Consider the following 17,429-nt stretch of genomic DNA (forward strand, 5'->3'; position numbering starts at 1 on the left):
AGTTAATCGTGAGTTAGTTAACTGCAATTAATCCACAGCCCTAATTTAAATAAGTCTTAAAAAATGGAGGAGGGTGCAGAAAAGAGCTACAGAAATGGTTCAAGGGCTGGAGAAGATGCCTTGCAGTGAGACCCAGGGAGCTCAGGCTGTTCAGCTTATCAACACGATTGAGAGGTGTCAGCATACCTCCCTTGGGATCTCAGATACTGGCTCTTCAGTCTAGGGGAGAAAGTTAGAGCAAGAAGCAGTAGCTGAAGGTGAAAGCAAACAGACAGATTCAAATTAGAAATAAGGCACATTTTTCATAGTGGTGATGATTACCCCTTGGAATAAACTCCCATGGGAAGGGGATGGATTCTCCTTCTCGTGGGGGGTGGGTCTTCAAATCCAGGCTGGAGGCCTTTTGGCAGATGCTTTAGTCAAACAGGTTACTAGGCTTGATATGGGGGTAACAGTGAAATTCCTGGCCTGTGATAACTAGGTCAGGCTATACGATGCCACTAGATCTTAAGAGGCATAAGAACGGCCATACTGGGTCAGACCAATGGTTCATCTATCCCAGTAACCTGTCTTCTGACAGTGGCCAATGCCATATGTCCCAGAGGGAATGAACAGAACAGGTAATCAAGTGATGCACCCCCTGTTGCCTATTTCCAGCTTCTGGCAAACAAAAGCTAGGGATGCCATTCCTGCCCAGCCTGGCTAATAGTCATTGGTGGAACTATCCTCCATGAACTTATCTAGTTCTTTTGAACCCTGTTATAGTCTTGGCCTTCACAACATCCTCTGGCAAGGAGTTCCACAGGTTGACTGTGAGTTGTGGGAAGAAATACTTCCTTTTGTTTGTTTTAAACCTGCTGCCTAGTAATTTCACTTGGTTACCCTTAGTTCTTGTGTTATGAGAAGGAGTAAATAATACTCCCTTATTCACTTTCTCCTCACCAGTCATCATTTTATAGACCTCTATCATGTGCCCCCTTAGTTGTCTCTTTTCCAAGCTGAAAAGTCCCAGTCTTATTAATCGCTCCTCAAAGGCAATGAAGGGTTCATTCCATCCAAGCCACCTCTGTTGGGAAGGAAGAGTAGATGGGAAATGCACTTTTCAGAAGGGTTAAAGTGGCACTGGGGCACCTGTCAGGCCACTGACATGGTCTCTTCTGAGAGCAGAGAACGCAACACACTGTTGATACAAAGAGAGGTTTTATTTCTCAGTCTGGACATTAAGAACATGTCTAAAATGACTATTGGGGAAATCTACAAGTTTAAAAGCTTCAATTCTTCTCCAGGCTGCTCTTTCCCATAGCAGGAGCCTCACAGACAGCCTGCAGAGAGAGCGAGAGAGAGAGAGAGAGAGTCAGGAATGATGACAGACAACAGGTGGGGGAAGGTACTACATTTATAAACAGCAGGTCCTGCTATAATGTCACATGCCATGATTGAGTTATGTCAAGGTTACAGAAGATGACCATGTTTTCAGAGTCAGAAGCCAAGGCATCAAATCGAAGGGTTGAGCCACCAGCTATACCAGTACAGTTAAAGTGATGCACCCTAGTGTTGAGGCAGTTATGCTGGTACCGGAGTCCTAGTCCTGGGATAGCTATTCCTATACGAGAAGGTAAATAAGCTCTACTGATATAAACACGTAGAACTACATCCACACTAGGGGTGGTACTGGGGACTACAGTGCTAAAAAGTCACAGCGCTCACTGACTTAATTGCCCCAGTACAAGATCTGTACACAGACCAGGCCTTAGGGTCACATGTTACTTATACAAGAGGGCACTATTTTAGTGTGCACTATATAGCCCCAGAGAGCTTCTGACTCAAAAGCAACATCAACCTGTTTCTAGTGGAGGAAAGACCTCTAGGACGCCATGCTTTCAGGAAGTGAGACTAGTTCAGTAACATTCACTTTGGGCAGGGAGCAGCTTTGTTGGAGTCCACCCTCATTTGGGATCTTAGTTCGACTGCTCCCTCATTCCATGGGATTGTTCTGCTCATGAAAGCAGTGTGCCTTGAGCAAGTACCTTAGTAACTAGTCCCTTCAGAGACCGGACAGCAAATGTCCTAGAGTACAAGACATGCCCAAGCTATGAGTACAGTAAGACTCAGGGCTGACCCAGTACAGCAGGGACATACAGGCTCTTGTGATAAACTAGATGTTATGTCATGACCCTTCCCCACCTCCCAGACAGTTATAACAGTTTAGTCCCACTCCCATGGTGTCCTGGCCTCATACCATTTCTCCAGGAGTGACCCTTTGGAGTCCATACTGCTGCTGACGTGCTCACGGCCTGCATTTGTTGGTTTCCATCCCGGCCTCTCTCACCAAGACTGGACAATGAGACAGAAATGGAGAGGAGTTAGTACACATACAACAGGATGAGGAGTTAGCATGGCCCATGTCAGGCTGCCAGATAGCTGTCTGCAGACAGCTCCCACATGCTTTCTGCATAGGACCCTGCCTCCATAAGCCCCATCCCCACTGCCACATGCACCTTAGTCCAGGTTATCCAGCTCTGACAGGCCAGTTCTAAATAGGACCCCATGGCATTCACTTGGATCTGCCACCTGTGTGTGCTTGAGGGTTCCCCCTTCTGCCAGCTGGGCTTTCCCTTAGTGAGTCCTGGCAGGGTCTCTCTATCCTGTTCCATGTCAGCGTGCACTGGATTGTTTCCCCACAATACCCCTGGTAACAAGCAAGTCTTGTCCCAGAAGCAGGGGCAATGCCTTGGTTGTAAGCTTCCATGCAACCTTCCCAATGCAGCCCACATGTGAGCTTGGACCTTCAGCCCAGGTGAACGATGGCCCCCTCCCACCTTGGCAAACAGCAGCTGTTCAGACATCTGCATGGATTTTACTCCTGGCCAGGAGGGTTTGTGTAGAACGTGCCCACAGTGTCTGGATCATGAGCTCTCTGGGGCATGAGCAGTCTTGGCTTGTTTGCCCAGCCCCTAGCACAGCAGGGTCCTGCTCCCCATCTGAGGTCCCCAGGTGCTACCACCACTTGAACCCTGCTTAGAAAGCACATTTGCATTAACTGGCATAAGTCAGCATTTCCTGCTGCCATGTGTTTAAACGGGGGAAGGAGCTGGACATGTTCCACTCACAAAGCAAGGATTTCAGGGTGAAGCAGCCAACAGCTGACTGCTCCTGCATATCCAGTCTTGCTTTGGAACTCAGCCTGCGTTCCCTTAGAGGGACATTTCACTTCCAGTCAGAGCCCCCCACATCTCTGGTGTTCAGCTGTTTGACCCCCAAAGCTACAGTGTGGCTTCCATTCCATTGAACTCTGGATCCCCTGCCCCTAGTGCCCCTGTGCTGCCAGGGTTCAAGAGCTTGCTCACTTGCCACACTGCATTGTCCGAGGCCAGGTGTACCCCACCCCCTCCGAGCCACGTAGCTATACCGCCCTAGCCCCCCAGATAGACAATGCTGTGTCGACAAGAGGGCTTCTGCCATCGACATAGCTACCGCCTCTCGGGGAGGTGGATTAGCTACACCCTCCCATCTTCACTAAAGCACTACAGCTGTAGCACTCTAAGTGAAGACAAGCCCTAAGCAATGAGAAAGGTTAAGGACCAAGGAGCCCCAATGCTCTCAGTTACATGGGTATAAGCTAGGAGAAGCTCCATGCAGGTCTGTGAAATTGCTAATGGAATTTAATAGACTCTGGCCCTGACAGATGTTTTGGATCCTGATAGACTCAAAGGAGCAGAAATTGGGTTGGGCTTCCTCCCTCACGCATGGGGTGCGGGGGTGGACAGAAACAGAGCAATGTATTTCAAACATGATTACTGCCTCCTTCCCACTCATCACACCACTCACAGGCCTTTCTGCCTGGAGCCTTACTTGCCTTGGCAGGCTGCTCCCAGTCCTACCCAGCCGGAGCCGCCTTCTTCTCTGCAGCTTCCCCAGGACTTTTCCTTACCTATCAGAGACCTGATTGGTGGGTCACATGACCCGGTCACATGACTTTCATTTTCCCCACTTGGGGAAAAACATGTCACAGATGGGGCTAAGACCTATGGGGCCAGCTGCCCTGTGACAGTGTTCACATTATCTGTGAGACCTGGACACATCAGTTCTTTCCCACCCCTGCAAACTCAGGCAGGAGTCTCCAAGCAGTTCTCTTGGTGGCTCCATTTATGCCCAGCAGAACCATGTACCGGCCCAGTTCTGACCTCAGTTACACCTGCACAACCTAAGGGCTGCAGATTGCATGGGTGTAACATGAGCAGAAGCAGGCCCATTACAGCCTTGAGTATTGTAAGGATGTTTCTAGGGAAGTTCTGTTAGATTTCTTGTCACCCACCTAGAACGGCAGTATCCATGAGTGACTATTGCAGGAGTGCACAGAGCTGTTAGAGGGGCAAGAGCCCAGCTGGCCAGACAGTGTGGCCAGCCCCAAGTGGTAAACACAAACCAGCCTAAAAGTCAGGCCTCAAAATCCCATGAAATCCTAGGAGTTGGTTTCTTTTTGCCTGCTGGTTACTGAGCATTTAGGCTTACACAGTCCATGTTTTCAACCTTTCCTCTCAACTAGCAGGGCTAGACACTTGTAAATCATTCAGCTTCCCAGCCGCTGGGGCTTTACAAAAAAAAAAAAAAAAAAAAAAAAAAAAAAAAGCCACCAAGGATCATGAGACTTGCAATAAAGTTAACCCAGTTAGCAGCACTGCCAGTGCCATAGCTCTTGTCACTAGTAGAGCTGGGACATTCACGCCCGTGAGGGACCCAGCCTGATCTGAGAAGACGTGAGAGGAGAGTTAGCTCTTACCTTTGACTTGTGCTTAAGGTGTGATTTGTCTTGGAGCCAAGAACAAAAGTAGCAGCACCAGACTCATCTGCGTCTGAGGAGGAAAAGCTTAGTGTGAATGCACAGTGAAAGGCTTCTGGACAGGTTTAACTGACTTTACACCCATAGATAACATGAACTAGAGGCCATTGGCCCTGCTCTCTCCACAGCCCACTTACTTGGAACAGATCCTGTTCCACAGTTCTCCTGAGCTGTGTTTCAGAAGGAAGATGCAACTCCATGCTCTGGGCATCCTAAGCCTCCAACTGCTAGAAGCTGGGAGTGGACCACTTGAAAGTTGCCCTGTTCTGTTCATTCCCTCTGAAGCAGCTGGCGCTGACCACAGTCAGAAGACCAGATACTGGACTAGATGGACCATTGGTCTGACCCAGTATGGCCATTCTTATGAATGCCTCTGTGCTAGCCCTGCTCCTGCTGCCCTCCCGAGTTATAAGGGGCATGGGCATGTAGAGGAACCACAATGCCAGGGGTGCTAGCTGGTCTGTTGGAAGGGGTTCTCTCTTGGGATTTGGGAGCACTGCCAACACCCTAAATGGCTACATGCTCAGGCCCTCAGTAACAGGCTAGAGAAGTTTTATACCTGCACAACAGTTAAGCTTGCAATTGACAGGGCTGGGGCCTGGCATAGAGGGTTGAAGCAGGATATAGACTTGTTTGCAAGAGACTGACAAGGCTGACAACTCATGAGATGTTTGCAGTGTTGGTGTAGCAGTGTCCGTCCCAGGATGTGAGAGAAACAGGGGAGGGGAGGCGAGATCTTTTAGTGGATCAATGTCAGTTGGTGAGAGAGGCAAGCTTTGGAACCACAAAGAGCTCTTCTTCATGGCTGGGAAAGGTATTCAGAGCATCACAGCTAAACACAAGGTGGAACAGATTGTTTAGAATATGTGCTAACTACTTATACTAAAAGACCATTCAAGGTGAAGTGACTTGTTAAAACCTCTCGGAAGGCAGCTGGGAGCGGGGGGGGGGGAGGGGGGGGAAATGTTAGTGGGTTACAGATTGTTGTAATAAGCCATAAATCCAATGAGGAGTCCAGTGGCACCTTAAAGACCAGTGTTGACAAGGCCAATTCAATCAGGGTGGATGTGATCCACCCCCAATAACTGATGCCGATCAGGTGGTTCCTCAGTTTCTTTGAGAGTGTGTGGCACAATCTCTCACCATAGTCTGTATTTGTGCGAGTTTTTTCATGACGCTTATGGATTTCCACTTCATACGGCTAAATTCAGTGCCTTGCATGGTGCCAAGTATCAGAGAGGTAGCCGTGTTAGTCTGTATACACAAAAACAATGAGGAGTCCAGTGGCACCTTAAAGACTAACAGATTTATTTGGGCATAAGCTTTTGCACAGATAGACAGACATCATCTTCCTCTCCAAGTGCAAACAGATGGACAACATACCAAATGGACTGAAGGTAAAAAATTCATCACCATACTACACTGACTATGGTGTGAGATTGTGCCACACACTTTCAAAGAAACCGAAGAACCACCTGATCAGCATCAATTATTGGGAGTGGACCACATCCACCCTGATTGAATTGGCCTTGTCAACACTGGTTCTCCACTTGTGAGGTAACTCCCTTCTCTTATGTCAATATATTTATACCTGCATCTGTAACACTGCTCTACAGCCAAAATGCTTCTGAAATAAATGTAGTCAAACTTTACTAATTCTGGGTCACTGAGAACGAAAATGATGCTTAAAATTGTTGATTGGCTCTCGTTTTCAAGATATGCTATTGGGTCAGTATATACGACCCTTGACTGGGAATGGCGGAGGATAAGTCAGTTATAAAGGGAAGGGATCTCAATTTAAACCAGAAATGACTCAAATACATCTTTGACTGGATCTATGAATAAATCTATGACTGGGTTTGGACAGTACTTGCTTTTTAGGCAAAACAATGAATGATGCAATCTGAAGCTGGTATTGCGTCATACATGATATGAATTGCATCATGTTATTCCTAGAAGTCATGGATGATGCAATCATAACGAAGCTTACATCACTCCGCTGAACAAATTGCCCTATATCAGCTCTAGAAATCATACAGTGTCGTGCTCTCTTATTTGTCGGTGCTTGATTTTGCAAAGGGACACATTTCTGTTTAGCCAAAGTGAGCAGAGATGCCTCGTACTTGTGTGAACAGTGCAGATACTTCTGCTATGTTTGTGGTGAAGTGACTTTTGCATCACAAAAGCGCAGTATAACCACTATGGTTAAGAAAGCCTATCACCTATATTTTGGCTGCAAAATTGGAGATCAGGACAAATCTTTGCCAGTGGTTGAACAGGAAAAGGAAATCTATGCCTTTTGCAGTGCCAATGATTTGGAGAGAGCCAACAGATCATACCAGCAATTGTTACTTCTGCATGGTGCCTCCAGTTGGGAAAGGTGTGTCAAAGAAGAAAAAGTGGACTGTGCATTATCCAAACATTCCATCAGCTATACGCTTGGTACCCCACGGAGAAAGACTGCCGGTTCCTGATGCACCAGAATCATTCTCACTTGAGTCAGACGAGGAAGAGGATGAAACTTCTGGTCCTGAACCATCAATGTCACAGGACTCACATTTTCTCCCATCCTCCTCCTCTGAACCACACCTCATAACACAAAGTGAACTGAATGACCTTGTCAGGGATTTGGAACTACCCAAGAATAAGGCAGAGCTGTTGGGCTCCAGACTACAGCAGTGGAATCTCCTGGCAGGTGATGTTAGGTTTTCCATGTTCCGTGACAGTCAAAAGGATCTTGTCCCATTCTTCTTCATGGAAGGTGATCTTGTAGCCTGCAACAACATCGATGGTGTGATGGCAGCCCTCAACATCGTTCACGATCCAGATGAGTGGAGACTGTTCATTGATTCATCGAAGACGAGTCTTAAAGCTGTTTTACTGCATAATGGCAATGTTTTGCCATCAATTCCAGTTGGTCATGCAGTCCATATGAAGGAAACCTATGACAACATGAAACAACTTTTGAGGTGCATAAACTATGACCAACATCAGTGGCAGCTTTGTGGCGATTTGAAGGTTGTTGCTCTCTTGCTTGGTCTGCAGACTGGATACACAAAGTACTGCTGTTTTCTCTGCGAATGGGATAGTCGTGCAAGAGATTCCCACTACATCAAGAAAGACTGGCCACTCCGACAGTCATTGGAGCCTGGGAGGAAAAGTCTTCAGCATCCACCTTGTTGAATCAAGGAAAATTTTGCTACCACATCAAGCTGGGTCTGATGAAGAACTTTGTCGACGCCATTGACAAAACACAAGCAGCTTTCAAGTACCTCCGTGGAAAATTTCCAAGGTTAAGTGAAGCTAAGATAAAGGAAGGTGTCTTTGTTGGTCCTCAGATTCGTGAACTTCTTCGAGATGATGCATTTGACCATGCACTGCGTGGCAAGGAAAAGACGGCATGGAAAGCCTTCCAATTAGTGGCAATAAATTTTCTCGGAAACAACAAGGCAGACAACTACAGGTTGTTGGTGGAAAACCTCCTCAAGGCATACAAAAGCCTTGGTTGCAACATGTCACTAAAGATACATTTTTTGCACTCTCATCTAGATTTTTTTTCCACCGAACTGCGGAGCAGTGAGCGACGAGCACAGCGAGCCATTTCACCAGGACATTGCAACAATGGAGAAAAGCTATCAGGGCAAATGGAGCCCATCAATGCTTGCAGACTATTGCTGGACAGTGACAAGAGATGCTCCATTTAATGAATACAAGAGACAAGCCAAGAAGCGCCGAGTAGACACTGAATAGGACTAAACTATATACATAATAGTTTTTTGCCTTTTGTTTCATAATAAATTTTATTTATATAACCCTTTTGCTGATTTTTAAAGTGTTACATAAACAGGACTGGTGAAATATTATCATGTAAAGCAACCGTAAACACATGAAAAGACCTAGGTTTACAATTTATGATTAAAACTCTACTATCTACACAATATACATAGACATAAAATGTAAAAACTTAAATATCTTAGAAACAGTAGCCAATCAGTTGTTTTAATTGTCATATTTGAATTCAGCACATCAAAATACATAATAAATAGCACATTTTATCTCTGAAGCAGACGACTTCTCAAAAATTGTAGACCAGTGTAATTTTCACTCTATGCATCTGAGGAAGTGTGTGTGTGTGTGTGTGGGGGGGGGGGGTTATCCACAAAAGCTTATGCCCAAATAAATCATAGAATATCAGGGTTGGAAGGGACCTCAGGAGGTCATCTAGTCCAACCCCCTGCTCAAAGCAGGACCAATTCCCAGCTAAATCATCCCAGCCAGGGCTTTGTCAAGCCTGACCTTAAAAACCTCTAAGGAAGGAGATTCCACCACCTCCCTAGGTAACCCATTCCAGTGCTTCACCACCCTCCTAGTGAAAAAGTTGTTCCTAATATCCAACCTAAACCTCCTCCACTGCAACTTGAGACCATTACTCCTTGTTCTGTCATCTGCTACCACTGAGAACAGTTTAGATCCATCCTCTTTGGAACCCCCTTTCAGGTAGTTGAAAGCAGCTATCAAATCCCCCCTCATTCTTCTCTTCTGCAGACTAAATAATCCCAGTTCCCTCAGCCTCTCCTCACAAGTCCTGTGCTCCAGCTTCCTAATCATTTTTGTTGCCCTCCGCTGGACTCTTTCCAGTTTTTCTACTTGTAGTGTGGGGCCCAAATCTGGACAATACTCTAGATGAGGCCTCACCAATGTCGAATAGAGGGGAATGATCACGTCCCTCAATCTGCTGGCAACGCCCCTACTTATACAGCCCAAAATGCCATTAGCCTTCTTGGCAACAAGGGCACATTGTTGACTCATATCCCGCTTCTCGTCCACTGTAGCCCCTAGGTCCTTTTCTGCAGAACTGCTTCCTAGCCATTCGGTCCCTAGTCTGTAACAGTGAATGGGATTCTTCCATCCTAAGTGCAGGACTCTGCACTTGTCCTTGTTGAACCTCAGATTTCTTTTGGCCCAATCCTCTAATTTGTCTAGGTCCCTCTGTATCCTATCCATACCCTCCAGCGTATCTACCACTCCTCCGTTTAGTGTCATCTGCAAACTTGCTGAGAGTGCAGTCCATGCCATCCTCCAGATCATTAATGAAGATATTGAACAAAACCAGCCCCAGGACCGACCCTTGGGGCACTCCGCTTGAAACCAGCTGCCAGCTAGACATGGAGCCATTGATCACTACCTGTTGAGCCTGACAATCTAGCCAGCTTTCTCCGATACTACAGAATATGCTTGAAGAAGTAGTCCAGGATATACACCTTAACATACTCAAAACTGCCTTCACCAAAGGACTCTCCAGAGAAGTAGCTCCAATCATGGAAGGGGACATCCAACTACCCCAAGAGAACCTGCTTCAATAGAGAAATAACCACCCCTTCCCCCAACTGCACACCCCAGCCACCTCACACTGGAATCCATATTTGGTTTCAAACAACTGACATACAGAGCACATGTATAAAGTTTGCTGATATCAAGCTGGGAGGGGTTGCAAGTGCTTTGGAGGATACAATTAAAATTTAAAGTGTGGACAAACTGGAGAAATGGTTTGAAGTAAATGGTAGTTTGAGTAGTGAGTTCTAAAATGCCTAACTTGTCCTTGCTGGAGTAATTATCACTATGGTAAATTTATCGAGATATCTATATCTATAGAAAGAACAGGAGTACTTGTGGCACCTCAGAGACTAACAAATTTATTAGAGCATAAGCTTTCGTGGGCTACTGCCCACTTCTGCGGATGCACTTTCTTCGGAAGTGGGCAGTAGCCCACGAAAGCTTATGCTCTAATAAATTTGTTAGTCTCTAAGGTGCCACAAGTACTCCTGTTCTTTTTGCGGATACAGACTAACATGGCTGCTACTCTGAAATATATCTATAGAGAGATTTTGTTTCTACTGGTGGTGCAAATCCACACATACCTCGGTGCATATAAGAAGTTTATTCTGCACATGGATGGAAAAAAATTAAGAGGTAACATTGCCTATGAGTAAAGCTGTGAGTTTGTCACAGAGGTCATGGATTCTGTGACTTTCCATGACCTCCATGACTTCTGCAGCAGCCAGTGCAGCTGGCTCCGGGGCTGCCCGAACAGCCCAGGCAACACCTGAGCCAGTCGCACCAGCCACTGCTGGATCAGTCTTGGGCCCCCCACCCAACAGCAAGAGGAGCAGTTTGGGTGTGGGAGGGGGCTCAGGGCTGGAGCATGGGAGGGGATGAGGGCTCTGGGTGATGTTGCTGCTTCCAGGGAGCCCCCCACCCCCCCAAATATAAACATGTCCCTCAGCTCCTAGCAGCTCTCATTGGCCACAGTTCTCCACCCCCCAGCGCTCCCAAGATTTAGTCAGGGGTATAGTACAAGTCACAGGCTGGGAATTTTATCTCTCTTAAAAAAGCGGCCCATGCCTTTTAGTAAAATACCTGTGACTAAACCACAGCCTTACTTATAAGGGAAGATTGAAAAAAAATTGGGTTTGTTTAGTCCAGAGAAGAAAAGATGAGGAGAGAGATAGATAACAGTTTTCACGTACATAAAAGATTGTTACAAGGGGGCAGGGGGGAGAAGAGGGAGGAGAAAACTGTCCTCTTTAACCTCTGAAGATAGGACAAGAAACAATGGGCTTAAATAGCAGTAAGGGAGATTCGGGTTAGCCATGGGGCGGGGGAAACTTCCTGTCAGTGCAGTTAAGCACTGGAATAAAGTGGTCTAGTGATGTTGTGGAATCCCCGTCATTAGACGTTCTTAAGAGCAGGTTAGACAAACACCTGTCAGGGATGGTCTAGATCAGGGGTGGCCAACCTTGGCTCTGGAGCCACATGCGGCTCTTCAGAAGTTAATATGCAGCTCCTTGTATAGGCGCTGGACTTCTAACTTTGCTAGACACTAAAAATAAAAAATCATGGACTGAAGAGACACACTGGATTTATGGTTTATTACACTAATCGATAATCCACTAACAACTCCCCCCAGCTGCAATCCCCCCTATGACTGGGGGGTGTTAACAGGCCACTACACCATGAATGGTCGCTTGAAATGTGTTAACTACTTGTGCAAGAGCCAGCAGGAGGGCTCAGTCCTGCCCTAGAGGAGCCAGTGGTTGCTCTCACTGATTTTAGCAGCAGGGAGCTGGCCTTGTCTATGCTATGGGGCTTCAGGGAAGAGATGCCCACTGCTTTGGATAAGCCAGCAGGACCCCAGCACAGGAGAAACCTCAGCAGCTAGAGACAAAGTGCCACCATATTCATTAAACCTGCAGTCCCAGAGCCTTGATGTCAAATTCCAACAATATTGAAGCTGTGGGAGCTCAGCAGGAGCAAAGGGAGCGGGGGGCGTACGCCTGTCAGTGCCCCCAAAATTCCCCATGTGGAGACAGACACAGCCTTGTCAGTAGGATTTTGGCATGTTAACCACACACCCACCTTGGTTAGAATTTAAATGTGGTAAGTATTGCATTATACAGCTTAGTTTAATAAACTAGTCAAGACAAAGCAGTTGTACTTTAGCATGTGTTAAACTGGTCGAGTGAAACCCTAGCCACCACAATCTAACACCAAACCTTTAATCCTCTTTAACAGCAAAAGCCCACAGCTGTCTAAACTGGGTTATCTACAGGCGGAGTTGACCAGAGTAGCTATTCTGGGATAAGCAACAGAGGGTCCTGTGGCACCTTTAAAGACTAACAGAAGTATTGGGAGCATAAGCTTTCATGGGATCCAACTACAGAAGCAGTTTCTCCTCTCTTGGTGTTCACACCTCAACTGCTAGCAGAGCACCTCACCCTCCCTGATTGAACTAACCTCGTCATCTCCATACCTATTTATACCCGCCTCTGGAAATTTCCATTACTTGCATCTGAAAAAGTGAGGTTCTTACCCACGAAAGCTTATGCTCCCAATATTTCTGTTAGTCTTAAAGGTGCCACAGGACCCTCTGTTGCTTTTTACAGATTCAGACTAACACGGCTATCCCTCTGATACTATTCTGGGATAGTGCCCAAATGAGGTGGGGGCTGTTTCAGAACAAAGCATGATTTTATTCCAGGATTACTTCACTTATGCAGCAAACGAATTACTCTGGAATTGAAGTCACCGATTCTAAAATACTCAGGGAATTGTCACTGAACATCAGTCAGCTTCCATGTGTAGACAAGGTATAGTACTGACTGGTAAAGCTAAAGGAGCATGGTGTGTGGTTTCATGCTCTAAGGCCTGGTCTACACCTAGGTTGCTTCGGAGTGTGAAAAAATCCCCCCCGAGAGAGATGTAGCTAAGCCAACCTAAGTCCTGGTATAGACACCAGTGGGTCAATGGAAGAATTCTTCCACTGATCTAGCTGCCTCCTTGAGGGGGTGGATTAAACTTCAGTGACTGAAAGACTCCTTCCACTATTGCAGTAAGTACCTATACTATCAGGGCAGCCGTGTTAGTCTGAATCTACAAAAACAACAAGGAGTCTGGTGGCACCTTAAAGACTAACAGATTTATTTGGGCATAAGCTTTCGTGGGTAAAAACCTCACTTCTTCGGATGCATAGAGTGAAAGTTACAGATGCAGGCATTATATACTGAGGCCTTGGCTACACTCATGGATTCACAGCGCTGCCTCGGCAGTGCCGAGTTCTCTCGCAGCGCTGCAAGTACTCCACCTCTCCGAGAGGAATAGCTTGCAGCGCTGCGAGCGAGCGTGCAGCGCTGATTACACTGGCGCTTTACAGCGCTGCACTCGGGGGGGGGGGGGGGGGGTGTTTTTTCACACCCCTGAGCGCAGCAAGTGCAGCGCTGTGAATTGTCAGTGTAGCCAAGGCCTGACACATGGAGAGCAGGGAGTTAATTCGCAAGTGGAGAACCAGTGTTGACAGGGCCAATTCAATCAGGGTGGGTGTAGTCCACTCCCAATAATAGATGAGGAGGTGTCAATTCCAGGAGAGGAAAAGCTGCTTCTGTAATGAGCCAGCCACTCCCAGTCCCTATTCAAGCCCAGATTAATGGTGTTGAATTTGCAAATGAATTTTAGTTCTGCTGTTTCTCTTTGAAGTCTGTTTCTGAAGTTTTTTTGTTCAATGATAGTGACTTTAAAATCTGTAATAGAATGACCAGGGAGATTGAAGCGTTCACTTACTGGCTTATGTATGTTACCATTCCTGATGTCCGATTTGTGTCCATTTATTCTTTTGCGGAGGGACTGTCCGGTTTGGCCAATGTACATGGCAGAGGGGCATTGCTGGCACATGATGGCATATATAACATTAGTGGATGTGCAGGTGAATGAGCCCTTGATGGTGTGGCTGATGTGGTTGGGTCCTCTGATGATGTCGCTAGAGTAGATATGGGGGCAGAGTAGGCAACGAGGTTTGCTACAGGGATTGGTTCCTGGGTTGGTGTTTCGGTGGTGTGGTGTTTAGTTGCTGGTGAGTATTTGCTTCAGGTTGGGGGGTTGTCTGTAAGCGAGGACTGGCCTGCCTCCCAAGGTCTGTGAGAGTGAGGGATCATTTTCCAGGATAAGTTGTAAATCGTGGATAATGCGCTGGAGAGGTTTTAGCTGGGGGCTGTATGTGATGGCCAGTGGTGTTCTGTTATTGTCCTTGTTGGGCCTGTCCTGTAGTAGGTGATTTCTGGGTACCAGTCTTGCTCTGTCAATCTGTTTCCTCACTTCCCCAGGTGGGTATTGTAGTTTTACGAATGCTTGATAAAGATCCTGTAGGTGTTTGTCTCTGTCTGAGGGGTTGGAGCAAATTCGGTTGTATCTTAGGGCTTGGCTGGAAGCATGTAGGTACGTATAGGGGTCAGTAGGTTTCCGGTATAGGGTGGTGTTTATGTGACCATCACTTATTTGCACTGTAGCGTCCAGGAAGTAGATCTCTTGTGTGGACTGGTCCAGGCTGAGGTTGATGGTGGGGTTGGCAACATTTTTATGGCTGACTTAGAACAACGCTTCCTCAGCTCTCGTCCCCTAGTGCCCCTCCTCTACTTGCGCTACACTGATGACATCTTCATCATATGGACCCAGGGAAAGGAGGCCCTTGAAGAATTCCACCTGGACTTCAACAATTTCCACCCCACCAGGACTTGGAAGGAAGAGGAGAAGCAGGGTAGCTGGTCTAGGAGTGAAACATGGTTGTCTAAGTGGCTCATGGCTCAGTTCTGTTAGCCAGAGGCCCAGCATTACAGGGGGTCAAAGGCCACATTTAACTGGAGATGATCCTTAGTTGGGGAAGATTCTCTGAACGCTCCTCAGAGCCAGGCTCAGGTCAGACTGAAGTGTGTCCAGGGTCTCTGCTCTCCTGCGCTGGCCCCAGCTCACTCCAGCCAGCTGGACAGCCTTTGTTCCCCAGAGCACAAGCTCATCCACCCTCAAGTTCCTGCCATGCACAGAATGGAGAAGCCTTTAAAAGCCAAACAGCTTGACAAGCTGAGAAGTGTTGGCTCCTACAACCCGAGTTGGGAAGACCAGAGAACTCTCCACAATCACCCTGACATTACACAATGGGGCCAATATGGTTCCACTGCTATAAACAGGGCTCACGCAGAGCTGATGCCATCAGCCCTACAGGGCTCAGTACACACACTGATCTCCAGAGTTCTCATTACAGCTGTGGGGCCAGGTTCTCATCACAGCTGAGACAGGAAAACCAAGGAAATGCGAGTTTCCTCTCCGAAAGCAGGACAAAAAGTAAAAGCCACCACACAAAAACAAAAAACCCACCAAGTTTATCAGCTAGCCCCCCTCCCCCAATTTGGTTCAAGTGAAAGTGTTTTGCTTTTGACTATTTTGATTAACATAAGAGCTGCCATATTAGGTCAGATCACATTCCATCTTGCCCAGTATCCGGTCTCCAATGGTGGCCCCGACCAGAGCTTCAAGGGGAGTAAACAGAACAGAGCAATTAGGGAGTGATCCACCCCTCTCTTCCACTCCCAGCTTCTGGCAGTCACAGGTTTAGAGTCACCTAAAGCATGGGGGTAACATCCCTGATCATCTTGGCTAATAGCTATTGATGGATCTATCCTCCAGGAACTTATCCAATTCTTGCTTAAACCCAGTTACACTTTTGGTCACCACAACATCCCATGTCAATGAGGCCCACAGGTTAGTTGTGCACTGTGTGAAAAAGGACTTCCTTTTGTTTGTATTAAACCTGCTGCCTATTAGTTTTATCAGGTGATTCCTCTGGTTTTTGTATTGTGTGAAACGGTAAATAATGCTTCTCTAGTCACTTTTTCTACAACAGTCATGATTTTATAGGCCTCTATCGTATCCCCCTTAGTCATCTTTGTAGTCTCTCCTTGTATGGAAGCCATTCCAGACCCTTGATCATTTTTGCTTCTCTTTTCTGAACCTTTTCCAGTCCCCACAGCCTAACATCAGTTTCAGAGACCCCCATCCCCTCCAATGGCATGACATGTAGCTGACAGGAAAGCAGGACAGCCATGCAGCAAGGGGCTGAGATAGGGCATTCAGAGTAAGGCATGGAGCTGAAGCCCAGGATCAGACTCTGGAAGGGATAACAGCCATTTCAGCACATCAGGGATGGACTCAGATGACTGAGAAGAATGCCAAGTCTTGAGCCCACACTCCCGAACAATGACAATAGACTCATCCATAGACACCGCTGTGCACAGACCCAGGTGTGTATATAGGGGAAATTTTCCAACATTTACTTCAGGGGGAATTTTGTGCCACAACACAATGCAGAATTTGCGCAGAATTTCATTTCCTCCCTCTCACAGCAGAATTGGTGCTGCAGAGCTGCTGGCTGTCAGTAGCACATGTGGGACCTACCAGAGCCTGGCTCTCCAGCTTGCAAATACATGACACTGTCAGGGGAAGGGGGAGGGGGAGGGAGAACTGGACTGTTCCATGCAGGTGCAGTTCCCAGCATGTCCTGAAGGAAGGAAATGGCATGCAGGAAACTCTGTACAAGCCTGGGACCCAGCATCAGGCTGTTTCTCCCTCTGGATCCTTGGACTCTTGGGCTAGGTCTACATTACCCGCCTGAATCGGCGGGTAGAAATCGACCTCTCGGGGATCGATTTATCGTGTCCCGTTGGGACGCGACAATCGATCCCCGAATCGGCGCTCTTACTCCACCAGTGGAGGTGGGAGTAAGCGCCGTCGACAGAAAGCCGCAGAAGTCGATTTTGCCGCCGTCCTCACAGCGGGGTAAGTCGGCTGCGATACGTCAAATTCAGCTACGCTATTCACGTAGCTGAATTTGCGTATCTTAAATCGACTCCCCCTTGTAGTGTAGATGTACCCTTGGTGGTAGGGGGTGCTCGTGTCTGGGCTAGGGGGGTGCCCCACAGCTGGACTCTGGGGGTGTGGGTGTCTAAGACTGGAGGGGCAGAGATCTCTCCCAAGATGTGCCCAGCTGACATGTGACACACATTCAGACAGGTGCCCAACAAAAGCATAACAAAGAAACAGGAACTGGGCTGTCATAAGAGTTTCTTTGACTCTCTACTCCTGGGGGAATTTTTTTTGCTGGCTGACAGGTATTTTGAAATAAATTACCAAAATAACTGAAACTGTCAAAACAATATACTCACACCAAATAAAATATGCAGAATTTTAAAATACTGTATGCAGAATGTTT

The 17,429-nt window shown here is 47.1% G+C and overlaps 1 protein-coding gene across 5 annotated transcripts in view; it reads right to left on the reverse strand.

Annotated features, from left to right (window-relative positions):
• Positions 1–1,183: 1,183 nt before the first annotated feature.
• Positions 1,184–17,429, reverse strand: part of LOC128828061 (gametocyte-specific factor 1-like) — a 39,380-nt gene continuing 23,134 nt past the window's right edge. For all 5 annotated transcript variants that reach the window (XM_054012389.1, XM_054012393.1, XM_054012390.1 and 2 more), the window contains 3 exons: positions 4,781–4,853; positions 2,240–2,334; positions 1,184–1,322 (listed from right to left, as the gene is read on the reverse strand). In XM_054012389.1, the coding sequence (XP_053868364.1) occupies positions 1,312–1,322; positions 2,240–2,334; positions 4,781–4,853 (179 nt within the window). In that variant the 3' untranslated portion in view covers positions 1,184–1,311. The remainder of the gene's footprint in view (positions 1,323–2,239; positions 2,335–4,780; positions 4,854–17,429) is intronic.

Source organism: Malaclemys terrapin, chromosome 23, assembly GCF_027887155.1.
Source record: "Malaclemys terrapin pileata isolate rMalTer1 chromosome 23, rMalTer1.hap1, whole genome shotgun sequence".
Lineage (NCBI taxonomy): Eukaryota > Metazoa > Chordata > Testudines > Emydidae > Malaclemys > Malaclemys terrapin.